The 20428-nt window shown below is 43.3% G+C and overlaps 1 protein-coding gene across 3 annotated transcripts in view; it reads right to left on the bottom strand.

Moving 5' to 3' along the window:
- Positions 1-10893: 10893 nt before the first annotated feature.
- The window catches only part of LOC118367301 (zinc finger protein 516-like), a 59660-nt gene continuing 50125 nt past the window's right edge, over positions 10894-20428 (bottom strand). For 2 of the 3 annotated variants that reach the window (XM_052494108.1, XM_052494109.1), the window contains one exon: positions 15890-19064. In XM_052494108.1, coding sequence (XP_052350068.1) covers positions 18721-19064 — 344 coding nt within the window. In that variant the 3' untranslated portion in view covers positions 15890-18720. Of the gene's footprint in view, positions 11487-15889; positions 19065-20428 lie in introns of those variants that run through there. The other variant, XM_052494110.1, reaches the window with a different exon arrangement.

The following is a 20428-nucleotide window of genomic DNA, read 5'->3' as shown; positions in this document are numbered from 1 at the left end:
TCTCAAAACAACAGATAAAAACACCAAACGCTGTGTAAAAAAAGCTGCCTGGTCTGGTTTGTGTTTGCACATCAGATCGACACACCGACATCAAGCATCTAATGTCACGGCTCTTCAGAGACGCCGACGAAAGGGATAGAGATGCAAGCCTCACATTGTCATCAAACAATCAATCAAACAGTCATCCGCTTCTCCAAACACCTAGGGGCTGAGCAGCTGAGCTGCAACCAGACAGCGAGCCAGACTACAACAAACGCCCCCCTTAAATGTAACGCTAAGCAGTTAGCACTCCATGCTAACACCATTGTCACACAAACTATGACTCTGTTTAAGTTGAAGTAGTGGTTTGAGCTCAGGGCCCGTAATTCACAGAGCGTCTCAAAGTTAGTAGTGAGTGCTGATCTAGGATTAGGTTACGCCTATCCATATAAGCCTAATCAATATGATCTAAAATGCTAAACGGATCCTATATCAGCAATACTCTGAGAATCTTCGTGAATATGGGCCGGGGAGCGGAAGAACAATTATTAGAGTAAAGGATTTATGGTCCGGAGACAGGGGCATGTGTCCCAAACACAGGTTAGTATGACTGTTGTCATATCTCCGAGACTTAAACACTGTATCACATGCCAACCTGATCACATCCTTCCCCAGGACCCATCCGGTTGCTCTTGTTCGGCTATTCACCATTTAAAGGCAATACAACCGTGCTACAATGCGGTTCTTCCGCCATCTGGATAAAATCCTGGCCTCAGTCATGTAAGTGGTGTGTATAAGTCACAGACTATCAGCATGATGGAATATACTGTAGGACGACACATCTCAAAGCAGAGCATTATGGAAGGCGACAGTGGATATTATCGCTGATTGTTAATGAATGGTTGTGAATGCCACAGTAAATCCATTACGAAGCTGTTATGTCCTACTTAAATTCTTCTCCAAAGTGTTGCTCATATATCTTTGCATTGGTTCATTACGGCCTTGGACAGGTAAAGCTTTCTGAGTTTTGCCCAGGTTGACCCCCACATGCTGCCTTTGTGTTTCCACTTAAAAATAATGGACATCCCCTGTCCTACACCCATCAATCAGCCACTTAAAATTCTCCAGGAAATAGTTTTAGGGGTTTACGAATTACAGTTCTAAGGGCTTTCTGACTCGGAATAGATTAGCGATGCATTAACAATGTTTCATTAACCGTGCGTTAAGTGACATGTTCCCATGATTAATGGACATTATTAACAAAAGGGAGACTGTGTTTCCTAAAATGAACCTTTCTGTAAAATGTCTGCTGCATTGTTAACAGGTTTGTTTATTAATCATTCGTAAAAGCTAGGACCTGTTTCTTCAACGGATAGTTAGAAGTCAGAAGAACCCCCTCTTGCCGTTTTGACGGACAGGCAGACAGACGTTGCCCTGAGAGAGAGATAGAGAGTATCTGGGAGAGGATGCTGAGGGAAGACTGAAACCTGTTACATTGATTTTCAGCAGTATCGCGCGTGTGCGTGCGTCCGTGCTTGCTTGCTTGCGTGCGTGCGTGTGTGTCAGTCTGGAAAGGAGAGCTGTGTATTTGAGTCGAGTAAATTAAGGCAGGGACCTGAGCTACGGAGGTGTACTGGGGACAGAATAGCTGTAGTCAGGCTGTGGGAAAGGAGCAGTCCACCCACCTCAAACCCAATGCTTAGGTAGACCGTGACAGCATTCAAAAACACAAGAAAAGAGAGGCTTCATTTGCCAACGTTTATAAAGGATAGTACTGTATAATTATAGCCAACATCGGTTAATAATAAAAATGAAATTGTGAAATTAGATTGAATTGTAGGAATATAATAAAAATGAGATGTTTGCATAGGTTCTATTTCTAACTGATGTGCTAAGAAGACAGCACCACTGTTGTAAATCTTTACAGTGGACGTCCTGACACAGCAAAAGGAGCGCACATTCCACACATTATATTTCTGTCAGTGATAATGTAGTGATTCCCAGAGAGAGAGAAAGAGAGAGAAAAAGAGAGAGAAAGAGACATCATGGGGTCACTCTTCTCTTCTCGAGTTCACACTGGAGATTCTCTGTCAATCACCTTCAGTCCGCCAGGCCCTTCAGAGGATGGCTGTTCTGCGTGTAAGAGGCAGGCATGCGGTGAGGGGTGAGGAGAAGCAGGGAGGAGTGAGGATAGAGGCCAGAAGGTGTTGGTATCCAGGTCTCCTGTCCTCCTGTCTCGGATATCTGCAGGGCCACGTGGGACCTCACCTTGCTGAGTGCTGTTGGAAAGACTGACAAACCAGGTTGCCATCACATTTGGTGTGTGTGTGTGTGTGTGTGTGTGTGTTGTGTGTGTGTATTTGTGCATGTGTACTCTCTATTCCTCTGGGCCAACATACTGCACTCGCTCTCCATCTGAGTGTTGAACAAATCAAAATATATTTGAGATTATTCAAAGTAGCCACCTTTGCCTTGATGACAGCTTTGAACACTCTTGGCATTCTCTCAACCAGCTTCATGAGGTAGACACCTGGAATGCATTTCAATTAACAGGTGTGCCTTAATGCGTTTGAGCCAGGTTGTGGTGGTACACAGAATATAGCCCTATTTTGTTAAAGACCAACTCCATATTATGGCAAGAACAGCTCAAATAAGCAAAGAGAAACAACATTCCATAATTACTTTAAGACACGAAGGTCAGTCAATGCGGAACATTTCAAGAACTATGAATGTTTCTTCAAGTATTCATAAGGATTCATGAGGACCACCACAGGAAAGTAAGACCCAGAGTTAACTCTGCTGCAGAGGATGAGTTCATTAGTTACCAGCCTCAGATTGCAGCTTCATGCTTCAAGTAACAGACACACCTCAACATCAACTGTTCAGGGGAGACTGCGTGAATCAGGCCTTCATGGTCAAATTGCTGCAAAGAAACCACTACTAAAGGACGCCAATAAAAAGAAGAGACTTGCTTGGGCCAAGAAACACGAGCAATGGATATTAGACGTGTGGAAATCTGTCCTTTGGTCAGATGAGTCCAAATTAGAGATTTTTGGCTCCAACCACCGTGTCTTTGTGAGACGCGGTGTAGGTGAACGTATGATCTCTGCATGTGTGGTTACCACCGTGAAGCATGGAGGATGAGGTGTGATGGTGTGGGGGTGCTTTGCTGGTGACAGTGATTTATTTCGAATTCAAGGCACACTTAACCAGCATGGCTGCCACAGCATTCTGCAGCGATCCGCCATCCCATTTGGTTCGTGCTTAGTGGGACTATAATTTGTTATTCAACAGGACAATGACCCAAAACACACCTTTGACCAAGAAGGAAAGTGATGGAGTGCTGCATCAGATGACCTGGCCTCCACAATCACCCGATCTCAATCCAATTGAGATGGTTTGGGATGAGTTGGACCTTAGAGTGAAGGAAAAGCAGCCAACAAGTGCTCAGCGTATGTGGGAACATTCCAGGTGAAGCTGGTTGAGAAAATGCCAAGAGTGTGCAAAGCTGTCATCAAGGCAAAGGGTGGCTACTTTAATTTGTTTAACACTTTTTTGGTTACTTCATGATTCCATATGTGGTATTTCATAGCTTTGATGTCTTCACTAATATTCTACAATGTGGAAAATAATCAAAATAATCCAAACGTTTGACTTGTACTGTACATGCACATACGAACACTGGCACACACACACGCACACGCACACGCACACGCACACACACACACACACACAATCACTCCATTATCCATGTAGCTTGTGGAGAGCTCTCAGCTCCCTGTCTGTCTGTTTCTGTACTGCTTGTGGGTACACACTGGGTTCTCTGAGCAGATGACTGACACTGTCAGAATGCCTGGCAGTCAAACAAGCCTGGCCCTGACGCTTTCTGGCAACACGATGTGACACAGCGAGCAGTATCTGGTTTCTCCTGCACAGAGTACATTTCATATGGCTCATAGGGGCTTAGAACAGCCAGGGGGAGGGTGTGTGTGCGTCTCTGTGTGTGTGTGTGTTTATATCAAATCAAATCAAATTTTATTTGTCACATACACATGGTTAGCAGATGTTAATGCGAGTGTAGCGAAATGCTTGTGCTTCTAGTTCCGTGTGCGTTTATGTGTGTGTTTGTGCGTGTGCGCATGCATGCGTGTGTGTGTGTGTGTGAGTGTGTTTGTACACTTGTGTGTTCCACTGCATGTGAGTGTGTGGAGGGCGGAGGTAATGGATCAGATATCAGAAGAGGATCTGGGAGAGGATGTGTATGCTGAGGGAAGACTGAAACCTGTCACATTGATTTTCAGCAGTCTCGTGTTTGTGTGTGTGTGTGAGTAGAGTAAATTAAGGCAGGGACCTGAGCTACGGAGGTGTACTGGGGACAGAATAGCTGTAGTCAGGCTGTGGGAAACGATCATTGCACTCACCACAAACCCATTGCTTAGATACACTGTGACAGCATTCAAAAATGCAAAATAAGAGAGGCTTCATTTACGAACGTTTATGAAGGATAGTACTGTATAAATATAGCCGACGATGGTTAATTATAAAAAGGAAGGTTCATTAAAATTACGAAATTAGATTGAATTGTAGGAAAATAATAAAAATACTATTTTTTTGTTGTTGCCTTGGTTCTATTTCTAACTGATGTGCTAAGAAGACAGCACAGCACCACTGTTGTAAATCTTCACAGTGGACGAACCGACACAGCAAAAGGAGCGCACATTCCACACATTATATTTCTGCCAGTGATAATGTACTGATTCCCAAATCCCAAGTCCGTATGCAATTAACCCAACTTAATGGGGACATTCCGATCATCCCTATCTGCAAATACAATTGGCTGTCTAAAAAGGAAAAATTACAAACTGCAATCAACAGAAGCTGTGCTTCGATAAAACTAATTGGACAATGGAGGAAAAAGCCATTTAAAAGGAGAATGTGATTTTTGATACATTTTATAATAATAAAACTATGTTATTTATCAGGTTATACAAAGAGTACATCAGAATTACAAGATACTGGCACTGTAAAATATTACCTTCAATTAAAGAATGACATTTTCCTCTCTTTGGGGTGGATTAGAATAACTAAATTAGAGACACTGAAAATTCACTTATATGAAAGACGAATAAGATAGTGACGTGTGCACTCAAAACTATAACACTTATACTCCTCTCTAGATGAAATGGACTAGTATATATATAATTATTTAACTAGGCAAATCAGTTAAGAACATTTTTAAATTTACAATGATGTCCTTGGGAACAGTGTGTTAACTGCTTTGTTCAAAGGCAGAACAACATATTTTCACATTGTCAGCTGAGGGATTCGATCTAGCAACCATTCGGTTACTGGCCCAACGCTCTAAGCACTGTGCCAGTGTCTAGATAAAGAATACCCTCAATGCCATGGTAGAATGACCTCCAGTCCTTCACTGTGTAAGCAGCCATGCTTGTTAAACAACAGGGGCAAGGGTATTACATGTACACATTACATCTGTTCACATCAAGTGCTTCTCTTGCTCTTCCTCTATGAAACCTAACCAGCGGTGTGTTCAAAAAGGTGAAACATTCAGAACGTTGCAGATAGAAATGTAAAGAATAGAACTGACATGATCCCCCTATTCCACATGGCAGACAATCGGCTTTGTTCTACGCAGTACATTTCCATCCAAAAGTTCTGTCAGAATGTTGCAGATAGAAATGGAATGACCAGAGCGGACATGATTCCCGTATTCTACATGGCAGACAATTGGGTTGGTTCTACATGACGCATTTCTATCTGAGCGTGCTGTAGTGTTGCACCATTCCGAACATGTAACTACAGAGCGGTAACAGCAACAGTAGCACATGCCTCAGTCCTACCAGTAGTATACTGTAGGCTACAGGCTACTCTCTTACCACAGTGTGCCATCTTTTGGTCATCTGGAGAACTGCACCATGTTGAGCTCATCTCTCTTCTACCTGGAAAATGAATGGAGCTAAAAATGACTGAACACCAGTGAAATGGGTGTCATCATCTTGGGATGCATGTTGGACTAATGGGAATGGTAAATTGAAAGAAATAGAAGCATCTTCTGCAACTTGTAGCTTGAATGGTTGTGATGCAGCCTGATCACTAGAAATAGACTTTGATTTCAGACGTTTCAAAATACGTCTCTCACAAAAACAAAGGAAAATGATTGCCCAGCACTGGGGGAGAAGTCGTGATGCTCAGAGCCAGAGCATGCTGGTTAGACCACTGCTCCAACACATTTTACAGTGCTCTAGCAAGCCGTCAGAATACTTGATGATACTTGATGGTATCATGGGGTGCATATGTGTCTGTTAGCACACTTGTGTGTGTGTGTATGTTTGAGTATTAGCATGTGTGTGTATGAGAGAGAGAGAGAGAGAGAGAGAGAGAGAGAGAGAGAGAGAGAGAGGCAGAGGCAGAGAGAGAGGCAGAGAGAGAGAGAGAGAGAGAGAGAGAGAGAGAGAGAGAGAGAGAGAGAGAGAGAGAGAGAGAGAGAGAGAGAGAGAGAGAGAGAGAGAGAGAGAGAGGGAGGAGAGGGAGGGAGGGAGGGAGGGAGGGAGGGAGGGAGGGAGGGAGGGAGGGAGATTCACCTTCGTCGGGTCACTCCTCCCTTCCTCTTTCTTGGCTCATTAAAAACAGGCCCATTAGCAACACTCCTTCAGTGCCTAGCTTTAGATATGCTTGTGTATGTCATCGCCACATCTCTGCCGTTTTGGAGGCCTCTCGGCAGCCTAGGAATACATTAAAAACCAAAGAGCCCCTTCTCCCTGACTGACTCCTGCTGGGAGTACTTAGCATTTCTGGGGTGAAACTTTCCAGCAAGGTTGTCAAACGTTATACAAATTACAATAGACCTAAATTGCTCTTGTTTATTTATATATTTATTTACCTCCGTGGATTGTTTATCTTAGCCCTGACAAAGCCTACTCCCCTGGCGCAAAGCAGCACACTGTGGGCAATGTCATAGGAACAGGGCGGGGGAGGGGGGCGAGAGAGGAGGGAGAGTGAGAGAAAGAGAGAAATAAAAAAAGAGAGGGGGAGAGAAAGATACATCTGTTTAGTTTCAAACATCTATAGGACTACAATTCACAATAGACCCGTCTTATAGTTGATGATATGACATTTAACATGTATTTTAGCCTCTAATAAGACTCTGTAAATAATGATTTCATAGTGTATGTATTGCCAGGCAATCATTGGTGGGATTTGTGTATTTGATCTTTCACTAATCACTAACCCAGGGACAGTTCTATTCCTAGTCCCTACACAGCAGGCAACATGGATGTACATTGGATTTCAGGTTATGAAGACATCTTGTAACCAGATTATAACCAATCGGTCTCTGTTATGCAGGTAAAGACAAAATCAGTGGGGAAGCCAAGCCAACAAAAAAGGCACATTACAACTTATGCTGTGATAATTGAGTTGTTTGCTCTATAGCCCATTCGTTCATACGCCACCGTGATAAACGACAAGGCCGTGACAACAAAATGACAACAGTCACATAATGGCGGAATAAATTCAACCACGCGTACGTTTGTTTCATCACAAATCCCGGAGAGCAAAGTCCACAAAGCAAACATTCCAAGTAACAAACAGTTATGTGACCTGCAGCATGGAAGTTGCTGTTTTCCACAGTTTACTAAAACACTACTGATTTAGAACTAAGTAGGTTCTGCAAGTCAGGACAAAGACATCAGGAGTAAATCCTCTGATATTCCAGCCCCATTTCAATTTAAACATTTAAACATCATCACATCGACAAGGCTATACAGTACATGCTTAGTTTAGTACACTGAAAACAAATGTGAAAATACCAAAAACAATTTAGTCCAATGAATGTTGCTAAGTAGCATGGTGGCTGTCCATGGTACTGATTTCTCTGTGTGTGTGTGTGCATGTGTGCATGCTTATGAAAGTTGTAAAATATTGGGGACTACATCTAGGCTACATATTGCACTTCAGATGTCTTAGGCCAGTGGCACAACATATTAATTTATGGTTAGATCAGAATCACAGTCGTCATCATTGTCAAAACCACAAATCCAAATGCACATCTCCATCCATGGCTTAGGCAAGGGCTGATTTAGCAAGCTAGATACTGCAGGACATCGACACAAGCAGACCGGAAACAGACAGGTTTATCTGACAATGATGAAGTTTTGCTTAGGATGTGATTTGATTGGTGCGAAGCCAAATCTAAACTGGCCTCCGTTGGGGGGCATTTTGCTGCACCAGGACAACCCACAGTTTAGCTCAGCTCAATGCTTTTTTTTTTATCAAGCGAGGCCAAACGCTTGCTGGCGTCAATCAAATACTATTTTGTTCCACATAGAACCTGTCACATGGGCTACACATACTGAGACAGAGAGGCGCCGCTTCCCTCGCTCAGATGATTTCTCCAGTGAGATTCAGCCACTTGCAAATGTACGGGAAATTACGAAAACACAGAGAGGAGAATGAATAATTGTGTTATCATTTGTATTTTTTTATTCAACCAGTATTTGGGTAAGCCTGGCTTCCCTTGGCCACCATGAATACACAGATTTACAAGTCCATATTGGGTAAAATGTCACATTATCTCTGTTCTTTTTTTTAAGCAGGTCAGTAAATAAATATCAATTACGGTCCCATTCTCATTTGCTTTTGACAGTACCAAGAATTAGAACAGGTCATGTTGGAAATAGTTTGAATTATTCAGCTCTGTGGTCCTGGAATTCTCTCCTGAACATTTGAAAAGGTGATGATCTCGTCACCTTGGTGGATGTAACTATCATAGAAGAGTGTAATTGTCTTTAGGTCAGCTGCTTTCTAGTTACGACGTTTGCGTTTCTTTATGCATTATGTAATTGAGTGTACTGTATGTGTGTCTATAGTTCTGTTCAATGTTGTGTTCGTCGATGTAAGTTGTTTTTGTCTGAAACTTTGTTCCCTCTACTGCTGTTGGACCAGATCGCTCTTGAAAAATAGTTTTTATCCAATGAGAAAAACCTGTATAAATAAAGGTTACATTGTTAAAAAATGCCACTGATTACAACTCAATAAAGACAGCTTTTTCTTGTTGCTAAAAAGATGGCAACAAAACCTTCTTAATACAACTAGTATACAACTTGACCATAAAGTCATAAAAGACACCAAATTGAGGCTTAGCAACCAGTTTTGCCTATTTGGTATTGGTATTATACTGAACAAAAAATATAAACGCAACATGCAACAATTCCAATGATTTGACCGAGTTACAGTTCAGATAAGGACATCAGTCAACTGAAATAAATTCATTAGGCCCTAATCTATGGATTTCACATGGCTTGGAATACAAATGTGAATCTGTTGGTCACAGATACCTTAAAACAAAAAGTAGGGGTGTGGATGAGAAAACCAGTCCGTATCTGGTGTGACCACCGTTTTCCTTATGCAGCGCAACACATATCCTTCACAAAGAGTTGATCAGGCTGTTGATTGTGACCTGTGGAATTTTGTCCCACTCCTCTTCAATGGCTTGGCGAAGTTGCTGTATATTGTCGGGAACTGGAACGCGCTGTGGTACACATCGATCCAGAGCATCCCAAACATGCTCAATGGGTGACATGTCTGGTGAGTGTGCAGGCCATGGAAGAACTGGGACATTTTCAGCTTCCAGGAATTGTGTACAGATCCTTGCGACATGCATTATCATGCTGAAACGTGAGGTGATGGCGGCGGATGAATGGCACGACAATGGGCCTCACAGTATCTCTGCATTGAAATTGCTATCGATAAAATGTAATTGTGTTCAGTGTCCGTAGCTTATGCCTGCCCACACCATAACCCCAACGCCACAATGGGACACTCTGTTCACAGTGTTGGCATCAGCAAACTACTCACCCACACGACACCATTACATCTGGTCTGTGGATGTGATGCCGTTTGGTCGTATTGCCAAATTCTCTAAAACGACGTTGGAGGTGGCTTATGGTAGAGAAATGAACATTCAATTCTCTGACAACAGCTCTGATGGACATTCCTGCAGTCAGCATGCTAATTGCACACTTCCTAAAAACTTGAGACATCTGTGGCATTGTGTTGTTTGAAAAAACTGCACACTAGAGTGGCCTTTTATTGCCCCAGCACAAGGTGCACCTGTGTAATGATCAGGCTGTTTAATCAGCTTCTTGATATGCCACACCTGTCAGGTGGTTGGATTATCTTGGCAAAGGAGAAATGTTCACTAACAGGGATGTAAACAAATTTGCGCACAACATTTGAGGAAAAAATGTTGTGCTTATGGAACATTTCTTGGATCTTTTATTTTAGCTCAAGAAACATAGATAATCACTTTAAATTGTGTGTTTATATTTTTGTTCAGTGTAGTTAGTTTTGAGAGGAGACAGTTGGTTCCAGTAAGTCAAGAAGAAACAGGGGGTTGTCCAATCCGGATCTCCTCTGTTTCTCCCTTGGTTTCCTCCATTAGATCTCTTCTGTTGGTGTAATGAGGGATGCTGGGTAGTGTCAGTGATTGTCTCATTGGGACGTGCAGACAGAGAGTGGTTGGGGGGGGAAATCGTGAGTCTCTCCCCTGCTCCCCACCACCATGCAGTCATCCATTAAAGCTGAACCTGGACTCAAATACTTAACCCGTCAGAGGTGCCAATAACGAGGGGCCCATGGAAAATTACAGGGGAATTTAAGTCTGCTGGCTAATGGCATTGGCACGGACAGTTTGCCAATATACATTTAGCACTGTAGCGGCTCGGCCAGCCCGGGTGCCTAAGGAGAGTGACACGTCTCTCTTGAGCCTGTCCAGGCGGGAGATTGGGCTGTCCGTCAGCGCCAGTTCCCCTGCCATTACCCATGAGCACCCACCACCACCTCTCCCCCGTCCCCCTCCCTCCCCTGTATCACCCCTCCACCTCTCCTCTTCTCCCTCCCCCAGGGGAGAGTGACCAGTTAGAGAGATTAGATGTAACAAGAGGAGATGTGCTCAGCTGCTGTCCTCGCTGTCTCCTGCTCTGACACTCAGTCACCGGGCAATGCTGATGTGTTCATCTGCACGTTTGGCTTACACACAAAGAACACATGGTACTGCCAAGACACAGGAAGGGATTGGCTGCTCAGTGCTCAATGTCCATGTTTCTCTTCTTTCTGTGCAGTCCTAAGAATGAGTAGGAACACATGGCAGCAGTCCTCCGCTGCTATTATATCCATTGTGTGATTTGGCTTTGAGAGGAAGACTATAGGCATGCCGCAGGGTTGGAGTTTGAAGACGAAGGGTATCGGACAGCATTTGTTTAAAGAGGGGGAGCGGAAGCTAAAATTAAGAGATGTGCACAGAAGAGACAAGAGAAAGCGAGACCCCGCTCTTAATCTCTGGCGACGCTGATGCCAATTGGTGAAGAGTTTGCGACCTACAGAATAGATTTGAAACTTAAAAGGGGTTTTACTACAATCCACAATCTCTCGCTTTAAGTCTTTCACTTCTCCTTCCTTGTTGTTACTCCTCAAAAGAAGCAGGGTGGCTGTTGGGGAGAGAGAGAGAGAAAAAGTTAAAGCGACTGAAGGATTTCTGCCAAAAGTGTTCCATTAAATTTAAGCTGTAGGAAGAAGCAGCCATAAGCATTAGCTGGTTAAGTATCAGTAGAAAAGGGGGAAATGAATGTGGAGGGGAAGACATATGAAATGTCATTAATGTTAATTCTAATCACTTTTTGGCTATTAAGTGCAAATTAGTGAAGGCTATGTTAAATGTCATGGTCTGTCCAGGGAATCATGCAGAGGGTGTGTGTGGTGGGGGGGACAGAATAGGTTCTCATTTGCATACTGAAGATCCAACTGAATTCTTGTCAGGATTGATATAAAACGAACCAGAGCGCTAAACCGATGATGTTGACACGTGGTGTTAAAAAACACATACGTTCTTTGGCGGCTGATTGCTCATTGTTCGCTGGCTCAAGGTTATTTTCTTGAGCTTGTCATCACGAGAATGTCATTCCCTTGAATAATTCCACTCAGGCTTCTCTTCCTTTTTTTGGGGCTTTAAGGTTCCAGGGGCATTTAAGACCAATCACGTCAGTGTAAAAAATAATTCATCCCGCCTAAGAAAAAATTACATGACTGGAATGTATGTATTTCCTGATTCTGTCTCAGAATTTAGTACCCTGCAGTGTTTTAGGACAGGGCTGTATATAGTTGCTTATATATGGGTTTGCTTTGGGGTAAAACTATTAAACAGACTGATATATCTATAAGAAATAATCACTATTCACAATTCCGTATTTGTGAGTTTTATGAACAAAGTCTGAAACATCCATCCATGAAAAATAAAACAACAAACATGACATTTTATTTGACAGATCACGAAAGCGATGTCCACACAGTCCTCCTATGCATAGTGCACAGAGGGCTCTGCATCGCTCCCCCCCCTCTCTCTCTCTCTCTCTCTCTCTCTCTCTCTCTCCCCGTCTCTCTCTCCCCCCCTCTCTCTCTCTTTCCATTTCTCTCGCTCTCCATTTCTCTCTCTTCCTCTCTTTTCTCTTTCTGCTTGTGGTACATATACATCCCCTTTCTATTCGTTACTGTCAACGTTGGTGGAGTTGCAGGAGGCGCAGGGAGGCACAGGGGGCAGAGGTCACCGTGTGAAGGTCCTCCTCAGGCAGGAGGGGTGCCTGTGGAAGCTGTCACTCTGACCCCCTCTCCCTCCCGACCTCCCCCCCTCAGAGTGCCTTCACTCTCCTATTACCACAGGCTCCAGGTCATAACCTTTTCTGTGGCATTTGGCGATTCCGGAACCCTTTGATTAGTGCAATATTTACATATTTCTCGGTGGAGAGGGCATTCTCGTGTCGCCGACACTTGAAGTGTTGTAAAATGTGTTTGGCCTTTTGCCTGGATTCCCGAGCAGAGCTCTACTGTTCTGTGTATGTGAGTGTGTGTTTTAAGTTTATTTAGACCCCCCCCACCACCACCCACCCACCCACCCACTCACTCACCCTCACACAGTACAAGTGTCATTTGGTCTGGGTTGGTGTTCGATGTGGCCCTTGTCCTCCTGAAGATGGTAGTTTAGTGACCATTAGAGCAGAATGCTGCCCTCTGATGGCAGGCTCAGATCATGCCCCCGGACACAGCCACAACAGAGACAAGAGACACATAGGAGAGCTGAAGAGACGGTGCAGACATGTTTACATAGTAGAACAGCAGCAAAGAGCACTGAAGATATGGCTGTGAGTGTGAGCTGTGAGGTATACTGTACATACAGTAATACTCCCACTAAGGTCCGAGCTGTGTATTGTAAAGGGAAACGTGATCTTTTGCGTCTGTCCGTGGGGTGAAAACAGACTGTATGATCACAAACATTTATAAAATATAGGCCTAATGAGTTCTTTCCATAGGTGGTTTTAATTGGCAATTTGTCTTTATTTTTCATGGTTGGACTTAAAAGCCTGTAAAAACTCCAAGAAATCAGCTCCAAGTGATTTAACTTTTAACATAATATAGACACGTGATCGTAAACAAATGTAAGCAAGGGTTGAAATGATTATGTTTTAGTAAAATATGATATGTTTGAGCTTCTTGAGGTCAATTTGCAGTCTACAAATGATTTGTAATGATGTTCCGTCCCCCCAACTATCCGCTCAAGAGAAAATCTGCCAGCGGCTGAATCAAGTTAATAATCCCTGTAGTACTCTACCCTGCAAAAACTGTATTTCACAAGTTTATTCACATTCAAATGGATAAATCTATTCAGAAGGCACATATCATATCAGTCATCAAAATGGAGTCTGCTGCCTGAAGGTTGATTCTCCCTCTCCCTCTCTCCCCCGTCAGTGAGACAGAAAGCAGAGATGTCAGGGAACAGGTTTCTCAGTGAGTGCTGCCTGCGTGGCCGTCATGTTACTGAGGAGGGGGGAGAGCGACAGGCAGCTGCTGTCTCTCTGTCTTTCCACCGGCCTGCAGGCCTCACTGGCATTAACGTCATGTGCCATGTTCTCTGGGAAAACCTGTCACTCACCACTCAGTCAGTCAGTCCTTCAGTCAGTTAGGTCTCAAAGCACAGTCACAGGCTAGTACATGAAAAGGACTGGTAAAAGTGAGGAGCAGGTCTGTCAAGTCCTAGGGCAGTCAGTGTGTCTTTGCAATAGGTGGGTGGGAGACTGGGAGTCCAATTTTGAACATCGCCTCAAATGGACTTTGGCCGTAACTAGGCAAAAGATCAGAAATAGAAACAAGCTCAAGCTATTTTTCCACATTAAAGGCCAAATGCAGCCATTTTTTAAATCAAATCATTCGGAGTATTAAGTACCTCTACTGTATTCGTTTTTAATTAAAATTGGCAGAAATAGCTTTTTTAGCAACAACAAGAAATGCTCAAGCAAGAATTTTGCTAGGTGTGTCTGGGAGTGGTCTAAGTGGAGAGGGGAAAACTAGTTGTTACTGGCAGAGAGGTTTGGAACACCAATTTACCACCTGGTGATGCCACCAGGCAAGCCGAAACGTCCACCCAAGCAAACCTTCTGATTAGAAGGCCCTGTGTAGATTGTATTTTCAAACAGCAACTATCAGGAAATAACACTGATCAAACACAGGGGAAATTAATTTTGACTGAACTGGGCCTTTCATCACACGTGTCAGAAAACATCTAATTTCAAGTGCCACATGTGGTTCATAAAAAAATATGGTCAACCCCTGAAAAGGTATTTTTGTTTCTTCTTATTCTACTACCATACTTTTATCTGAAAATGGTTTCTGCCTAATGTTACTAAGTCGAAAGTCAGTTCTCTGTATTATAAGAATAGTTGAATAGTCGTTTTCATTAAGGCACGAAACAAAACAAAAACGTTTTAGAACCTTATGCAAACGAGTGTTTGTTTTTGGACAAGTTCAGGTAGTTCTTCCCTATTTTCTTCCATTTGGTGCCTAATGAACATGACCCAGTACCTCTCTGGACCTGTAGGGGAGAGTGGGATAAATTGAGATAAAGCGGTAAGTTGAACAACCCTTGTTTCTAAGGAACCACACACAAAATGAATGATTTGACAAAAACGTTAAATGGTAATCATGTCATGGAATTGGTGAAGGAAGCAACCACATGGAGAAAGTGGTAAGCAAGTCAGGTTCAAAAACGAATTTATTCTGGGGTTTTTTAAAAACCTGTTTAACTAGGCAAGTCAGTTAAGAACAAATTCTTATTTACAACGACGGCCTAGGAACAGTGGGTTGACTGCCTCGTTCAGGGGGCAGAACGACAGATGTTTACCTTGTCAGCTCGGGGATTTGATCTCGCAAACCTTCCGGTTACTTGTCCATCCTTGTAGCTGCGTGGGCTAATATAGTCAAAATGTTTGCCTTGTGGTAAGTGGCCTTGGGCTAAATTTAGCCAACGGTTGAGCCAATGGCAAGTTGAGGAAATTGAAGTGGGTTTTTTTTTCTCTCCCCAGGTGTAATGCAAGGCGTTATCACTGGAATGATGTTCAAAGTGTATTTAAATAGTGCCTGTTAGGTGTTAACCCTGTGTTAAATTATGCTTAAAATGATTACAAGACAAAAAAAAGTGATGTCGAATTGAATTTGGGAAATAAACATAGACATGGTTTTAAAAAGGTAGTGGGAATATTTCATTCAGTCTAAGAATTTGTAGGCATCTTAACCCATACCCAGGGTAAGTTGTGCCAAGAGACCACTTTATTGGACAAGCTATATTTTCAAAACTGTAATGTTTACATGAATTCCGATTATTTCCAGGGATACACAACATCCTGAAATATATGTAGATACCTTTGTTAGAAAGAAAACTATATTTCCCTTGACGGAGTGATCCTTAATGTAAAAAATAAATTAAATAAATGGCACAACTTACACTTCTTTCCCCTACAGGATGCTGCTCATTCTGTCACATGCGAGGAAGGGAGACTGATGAAACCGGTTGAATGGTGCCATGTTTTGTGTATTTAATGTGGACATGGTGACACGACATTTTCTGCAACGATGTACAAAACTTTAACAGAACTGAGAAGGCCTCAGACGAGGTAGAGCTTTCACATCGGGGACAGTGAGAACAAAGTAGAAAAACTAATCAGAAAAGAATCAAATAAATCAACTCCTGTCTGCTTCTGCTCTGATCCTTGTAACTAATAAATACAGTTGTCAACCAGATACATTTCAAACAGTGTCATCTACAGGAAAATGACAATGTAGTTAATTACAAATAAAAAGCCAACAGACACACACGACTTGGGAGGATTTGTTAAAACCCCAACCAAATAGAAATAACGACGTCCACCAAGTTCTTTGGGAGGGCACCCTTGGATAATCTACTGAACAAGTCCTCGTTTTGTTAAGTAAAGAGAGAGAGAGAGACTAAAAACACACTCTTTATGAAACATATTTCTGCGCCTTTCCATTCGAAAACTGAACGAAGCAGTGTAATTACAAACCCAAACGCCTAAAAATTAAAAAAAAAAAACACATAGCAAAACGAAAATGAAATAATTGATATCTATAATAATAGAATAATAATCATTAAAAACCAGAGGTGACATTGAACTGGACCACTTTAACCAGTCAAAGACTGAATGAAATGAAGACAGTTAAACGTGTTAAAGCAGTAACCTAGTCTAAGTGCACCGGAAATGCCATTTGGTATCTAAACGCTGTAACGGGTTTGGTAAGATTAAAATACAGACAGACACACTTACATATGCACGCACAAATACTCAACTCTCTCACTCCCGCGTGGTTTGCTCATATCTGCTAAGTCACACTTAGGAGTACGAATGTGTATTTTAGGAGTTCATCTTAAAAAGGGTCATTCTGTACAACGGTATCGAAGGGCACTAATTATTAAGGACACTACTTGATAGGCTATATTATCCGCTTCAAGTATTTGACTATCCTCATCGTTAATATGCGCATACAGTAAGTGTAGCTATATTCAAGCACACAGCTGTATACATATTCAACCAACCACACCAAGTAACTGGCACAGAAATCGTTTCATCTTGTGTTCATGTAAAAACTACTACTGAGGTCTCAAAGTAGACAGTATTATATCCCATGACAATAATTCCATATCTTTGACCCCCCTACACACACACAAAAATATTATTCTAAACAGCTGATAATTATTCATTATTTTCCTATCTGTCTCTGGCTCTCTGTATCACACTTGGACATTTGCAGTGTCATGTACAGTGCACGCGGCCTTGCGTGCATACAACGTTTGCTCAAAAAGACCGTCTGACCAATCGTCTGCTTGTCTGAACGAACATGTTGGCATCCTTGCACCAAAACAAGAATGACTAACTTATTAGAGCGTCACTTCACCTGGGCTGTGTTCATTAGGCACCAAACGGAGGAAAGTGGACTGAAACAGGGAGGGCCCATCTGGTTTTGTCCAATCAGAAACGCTCATTTTTGTTTCCCGTTGCAAAATGTTTTTTTTTTTTTGGTGTCTGCCCTAACAAACAGGACCCAGGTACTTACATTTCAATGTAATCCAATAGTCATAGGCATGGCTATTAATCCAGGAGGCGTTTTATGAGGGCAACTTTGAGAAAAGAAAACATCACACATATGGTTACAGTGAAGCCTCTCCTTATATCGTATATACAGTATGCAAGCATGGCTTTGGTCCTCACTTCACACCGAGCCGTACAAAAACCAAAACAAGCTTTTATTGCAAAGGAGGTAGTATGCAAAGCGTCTAAAGGGAGTCTAATACGCAGAGGTAATCAAGAAGGGGCAAAACACACACACACACAAACACACACACACACACACACAGCAACCCTACGACGACGCTGCAGCCATCAGAAGCAAAACACTGTCTTCATCAATGCTCCCTGAAAGCTCTAGACGCCTGACCTCTCAAAAGCCACTGTTGTGAGGACTAGCTTTTAGGGGTTTCGTCTTAGTCAAGTAGAAAGGAGAGCAAGGGCAACTCGAACCAAACAGTCCGACCACTTTGTTCCTGCTAAGAGGTTTCAGTAAGTGGGTATAATTTGAGGTTGGAGGTGTGGGTGTGGGAGGAGGACTACGCTCGGATCAGAGGGATCAGAAAAAACGGCCTCCTCTTCTTCTCCTCCACAATAATTGAACGACCGTTAAAACCGCACGCTCGTTTATACCCCCCATTAAAAGCGCACACTCTTTTTAATGAGCAGTAAAGCAGGCACCTCCTCTCACACTGTCATTAGCCCTCTCTCCTTCCCTCTCTCTCTCTCCTTAATGACCGGCCAAACAGCCTCGGAGTCAGATCGTGTAGTGGTCACTCCACTTCAGCCAATCATACTGGACTCATTATAGTGGTCCTCGAGAGGATGACACACACACACACACACACACACACACACACACACACACACACACACACACACACACACACACCGTCTTAAGCTTGTCAAGTTAGCTGCAATCGGAGGGTTAGCCAAGTGTGTTCAGTTCAGTCAGTGTAAGCATCGCCAACTTGGCTGCTCCTTTCTGCCGTGTGTTTTTAAGGGATCAGTGTCCTGAGGAATGCACAAAACCATTTCATCACAATCTAAATCAAATGGGGAAAAAATAGGAAAACGGAAAGCTATAGGGACGCCGCCATGCCGTCCTTGCCCATGGGTCCGCAGAGGGGAAAAAAACAGCATTTGTTTGCACAGTGTCCGATTTTTCTTCTCTTTCCAAGAAACCCTTTTCTTTCTTTTTTTAAACACATTTCAAATAATCCTGGTCTTATTTCAAACCAAAACGGCAACGGGGGTGAGTTCACGCTGATGTCACTCTGTCAGGTGGTGTCTCTGACACAGCTCTCAGTTCTCTCTGCTGTCTGTGGGGAGGGGCTGGGAATATGGATGGAGTCTCCAGCTCTATCTTAGGCCCTGGGGATGTCACGTTGGTGGGTCTGTTATTAGGTCGCGGTGGGTCGGTGGTGTTGGGTGAGAACCTGTCTCCCGGCTCCTCCACCTGATCGTGGTCCAGTCCCGGTGGTCTGTGATCAGGATACTGGGCGTTGTCGAAATGTACGTGGTGGACACTCTGGACGTGGGTCTTCAGGTTCCCTTTCTGAGAGGCTCGGTACGGGCAGAGGCGGCATCGGAACGGTCTCTCCCCTTTGGGACACACACAGCAACACACACACACACACACACACACACACACAGGTCAGAGGTCACACAGAGGTCAGATATGGCATGACCTTTCATAGAGTACGGGTGGTGGCAGAACTCTCCCCTGGAACGATTTCATTTGGGAGGGATTTAATACAAGGAACAATACATAGAATGATGAAAACCATGCTGGGACTGACTGTAGGTAAACAGCACAGACCTGTATACATACACACAGTTATAACACAAACAGGCCCAAAAACAAATTTAACCCCAAATCATGAAACTTAATGGCAACAGACGTCTAACCATTAAAATATACTGCACCTGATTCCAAAAGCAACACGTCAACTTTCCTCTTTTCTAACCTACATGAACCTGCCCTCCTCTCCTGTGACCATTCATTTCTCTCTCTCTCTCTCTCTCTCTTTCCCTCAAGTCAGCCAGCTCCACCCACTCGCTTTACTCATTAGACTGACCCACAAACGGGCTCTGGCGCCAATCACATAAATAAGCAGCGGCACACCTGAACTAAACAAATGAAAATGCCTTTTAATTGCGCCTAATTATCATTATGATAAATGGAAGAATATAAAATGGGGGAAAACAAATGACTCCTTCTGCCCTCAACCTCTCATTCCCTCTCTCTTACCTGAAGAAGAGGCAGAAAAATATGTGCGTTATCGTACATCATCATCATCAGGGAAATGACAAAAAACAAAATACACAATGAATCAAAAAAGAATCTAAAAGCAGAGCCAGGCGATCAGGCGGGCAGGTTGAGACGTGAGCGGAAAGCGAGCACCTCTAGGACACCGTCGCCCTGTTAGGAAGCGAGGCGGGGAGGGAGGCTGGATGGGAGTGGTGCACTAAATTACACTAAAGGTTATCGTCACCGTGAAGCACCGCCAACACTACATCTAATTGGACCCCGGCGCTGTTTCTTCGCCCATCATTCATAGCGTCGCGATACATTTGCGGACGGGTGATTCATTAAGATGGAGGTGCGGCTTGCGGACCTGGCCCTCTCCGAATGTCAAAGCAGAGGAGATTTACCTCACCCAACCCTCTCTCGTTCTCCCCCCCTCTCTTTCTCTCAGAAAACGTTCATCTGATGCAGAGAGAAAAGAGACATTTTGTGTGTTCTCAGAGCCAATCCTTCACACAGGGACAGACTACCCAAACTGTTGACGTCTATGGTTCTAGTGACTTGGTGACATCACAAAATATGTGGAGTCTGAAAGCGGATGATTCCGGAAGGACACATAACTCATAGTGAAAATGACAGAATGAGTAAAAACAATAAGGACATGAGCACCAGCAAACATGCAGGCATGCAAACATACACAGGAAAACACACATGCAAA

The sequence above is a fragment of the Oncorhynchus keta genome, chromosome 34, assembly GCF_023373465.1.
Source record: "Oncorhynchus keta strain PuntledgeMale-10-30-2019 chromosome 34, Oket_V2, whole genome shotgun sequence".
Taxonomy (NCBI): Eukaryota; Metazoa; Chordata; class Actinopteri; order Salmoniformes; family Salmonidae; genus Oncorhynchus; species Oncorhynchus keta.
The sequence above is the reverse complement of the archived record's forward strand: the minus strand, read 5'-3'. Positions and strand labels throughout refer to the sequence as shown.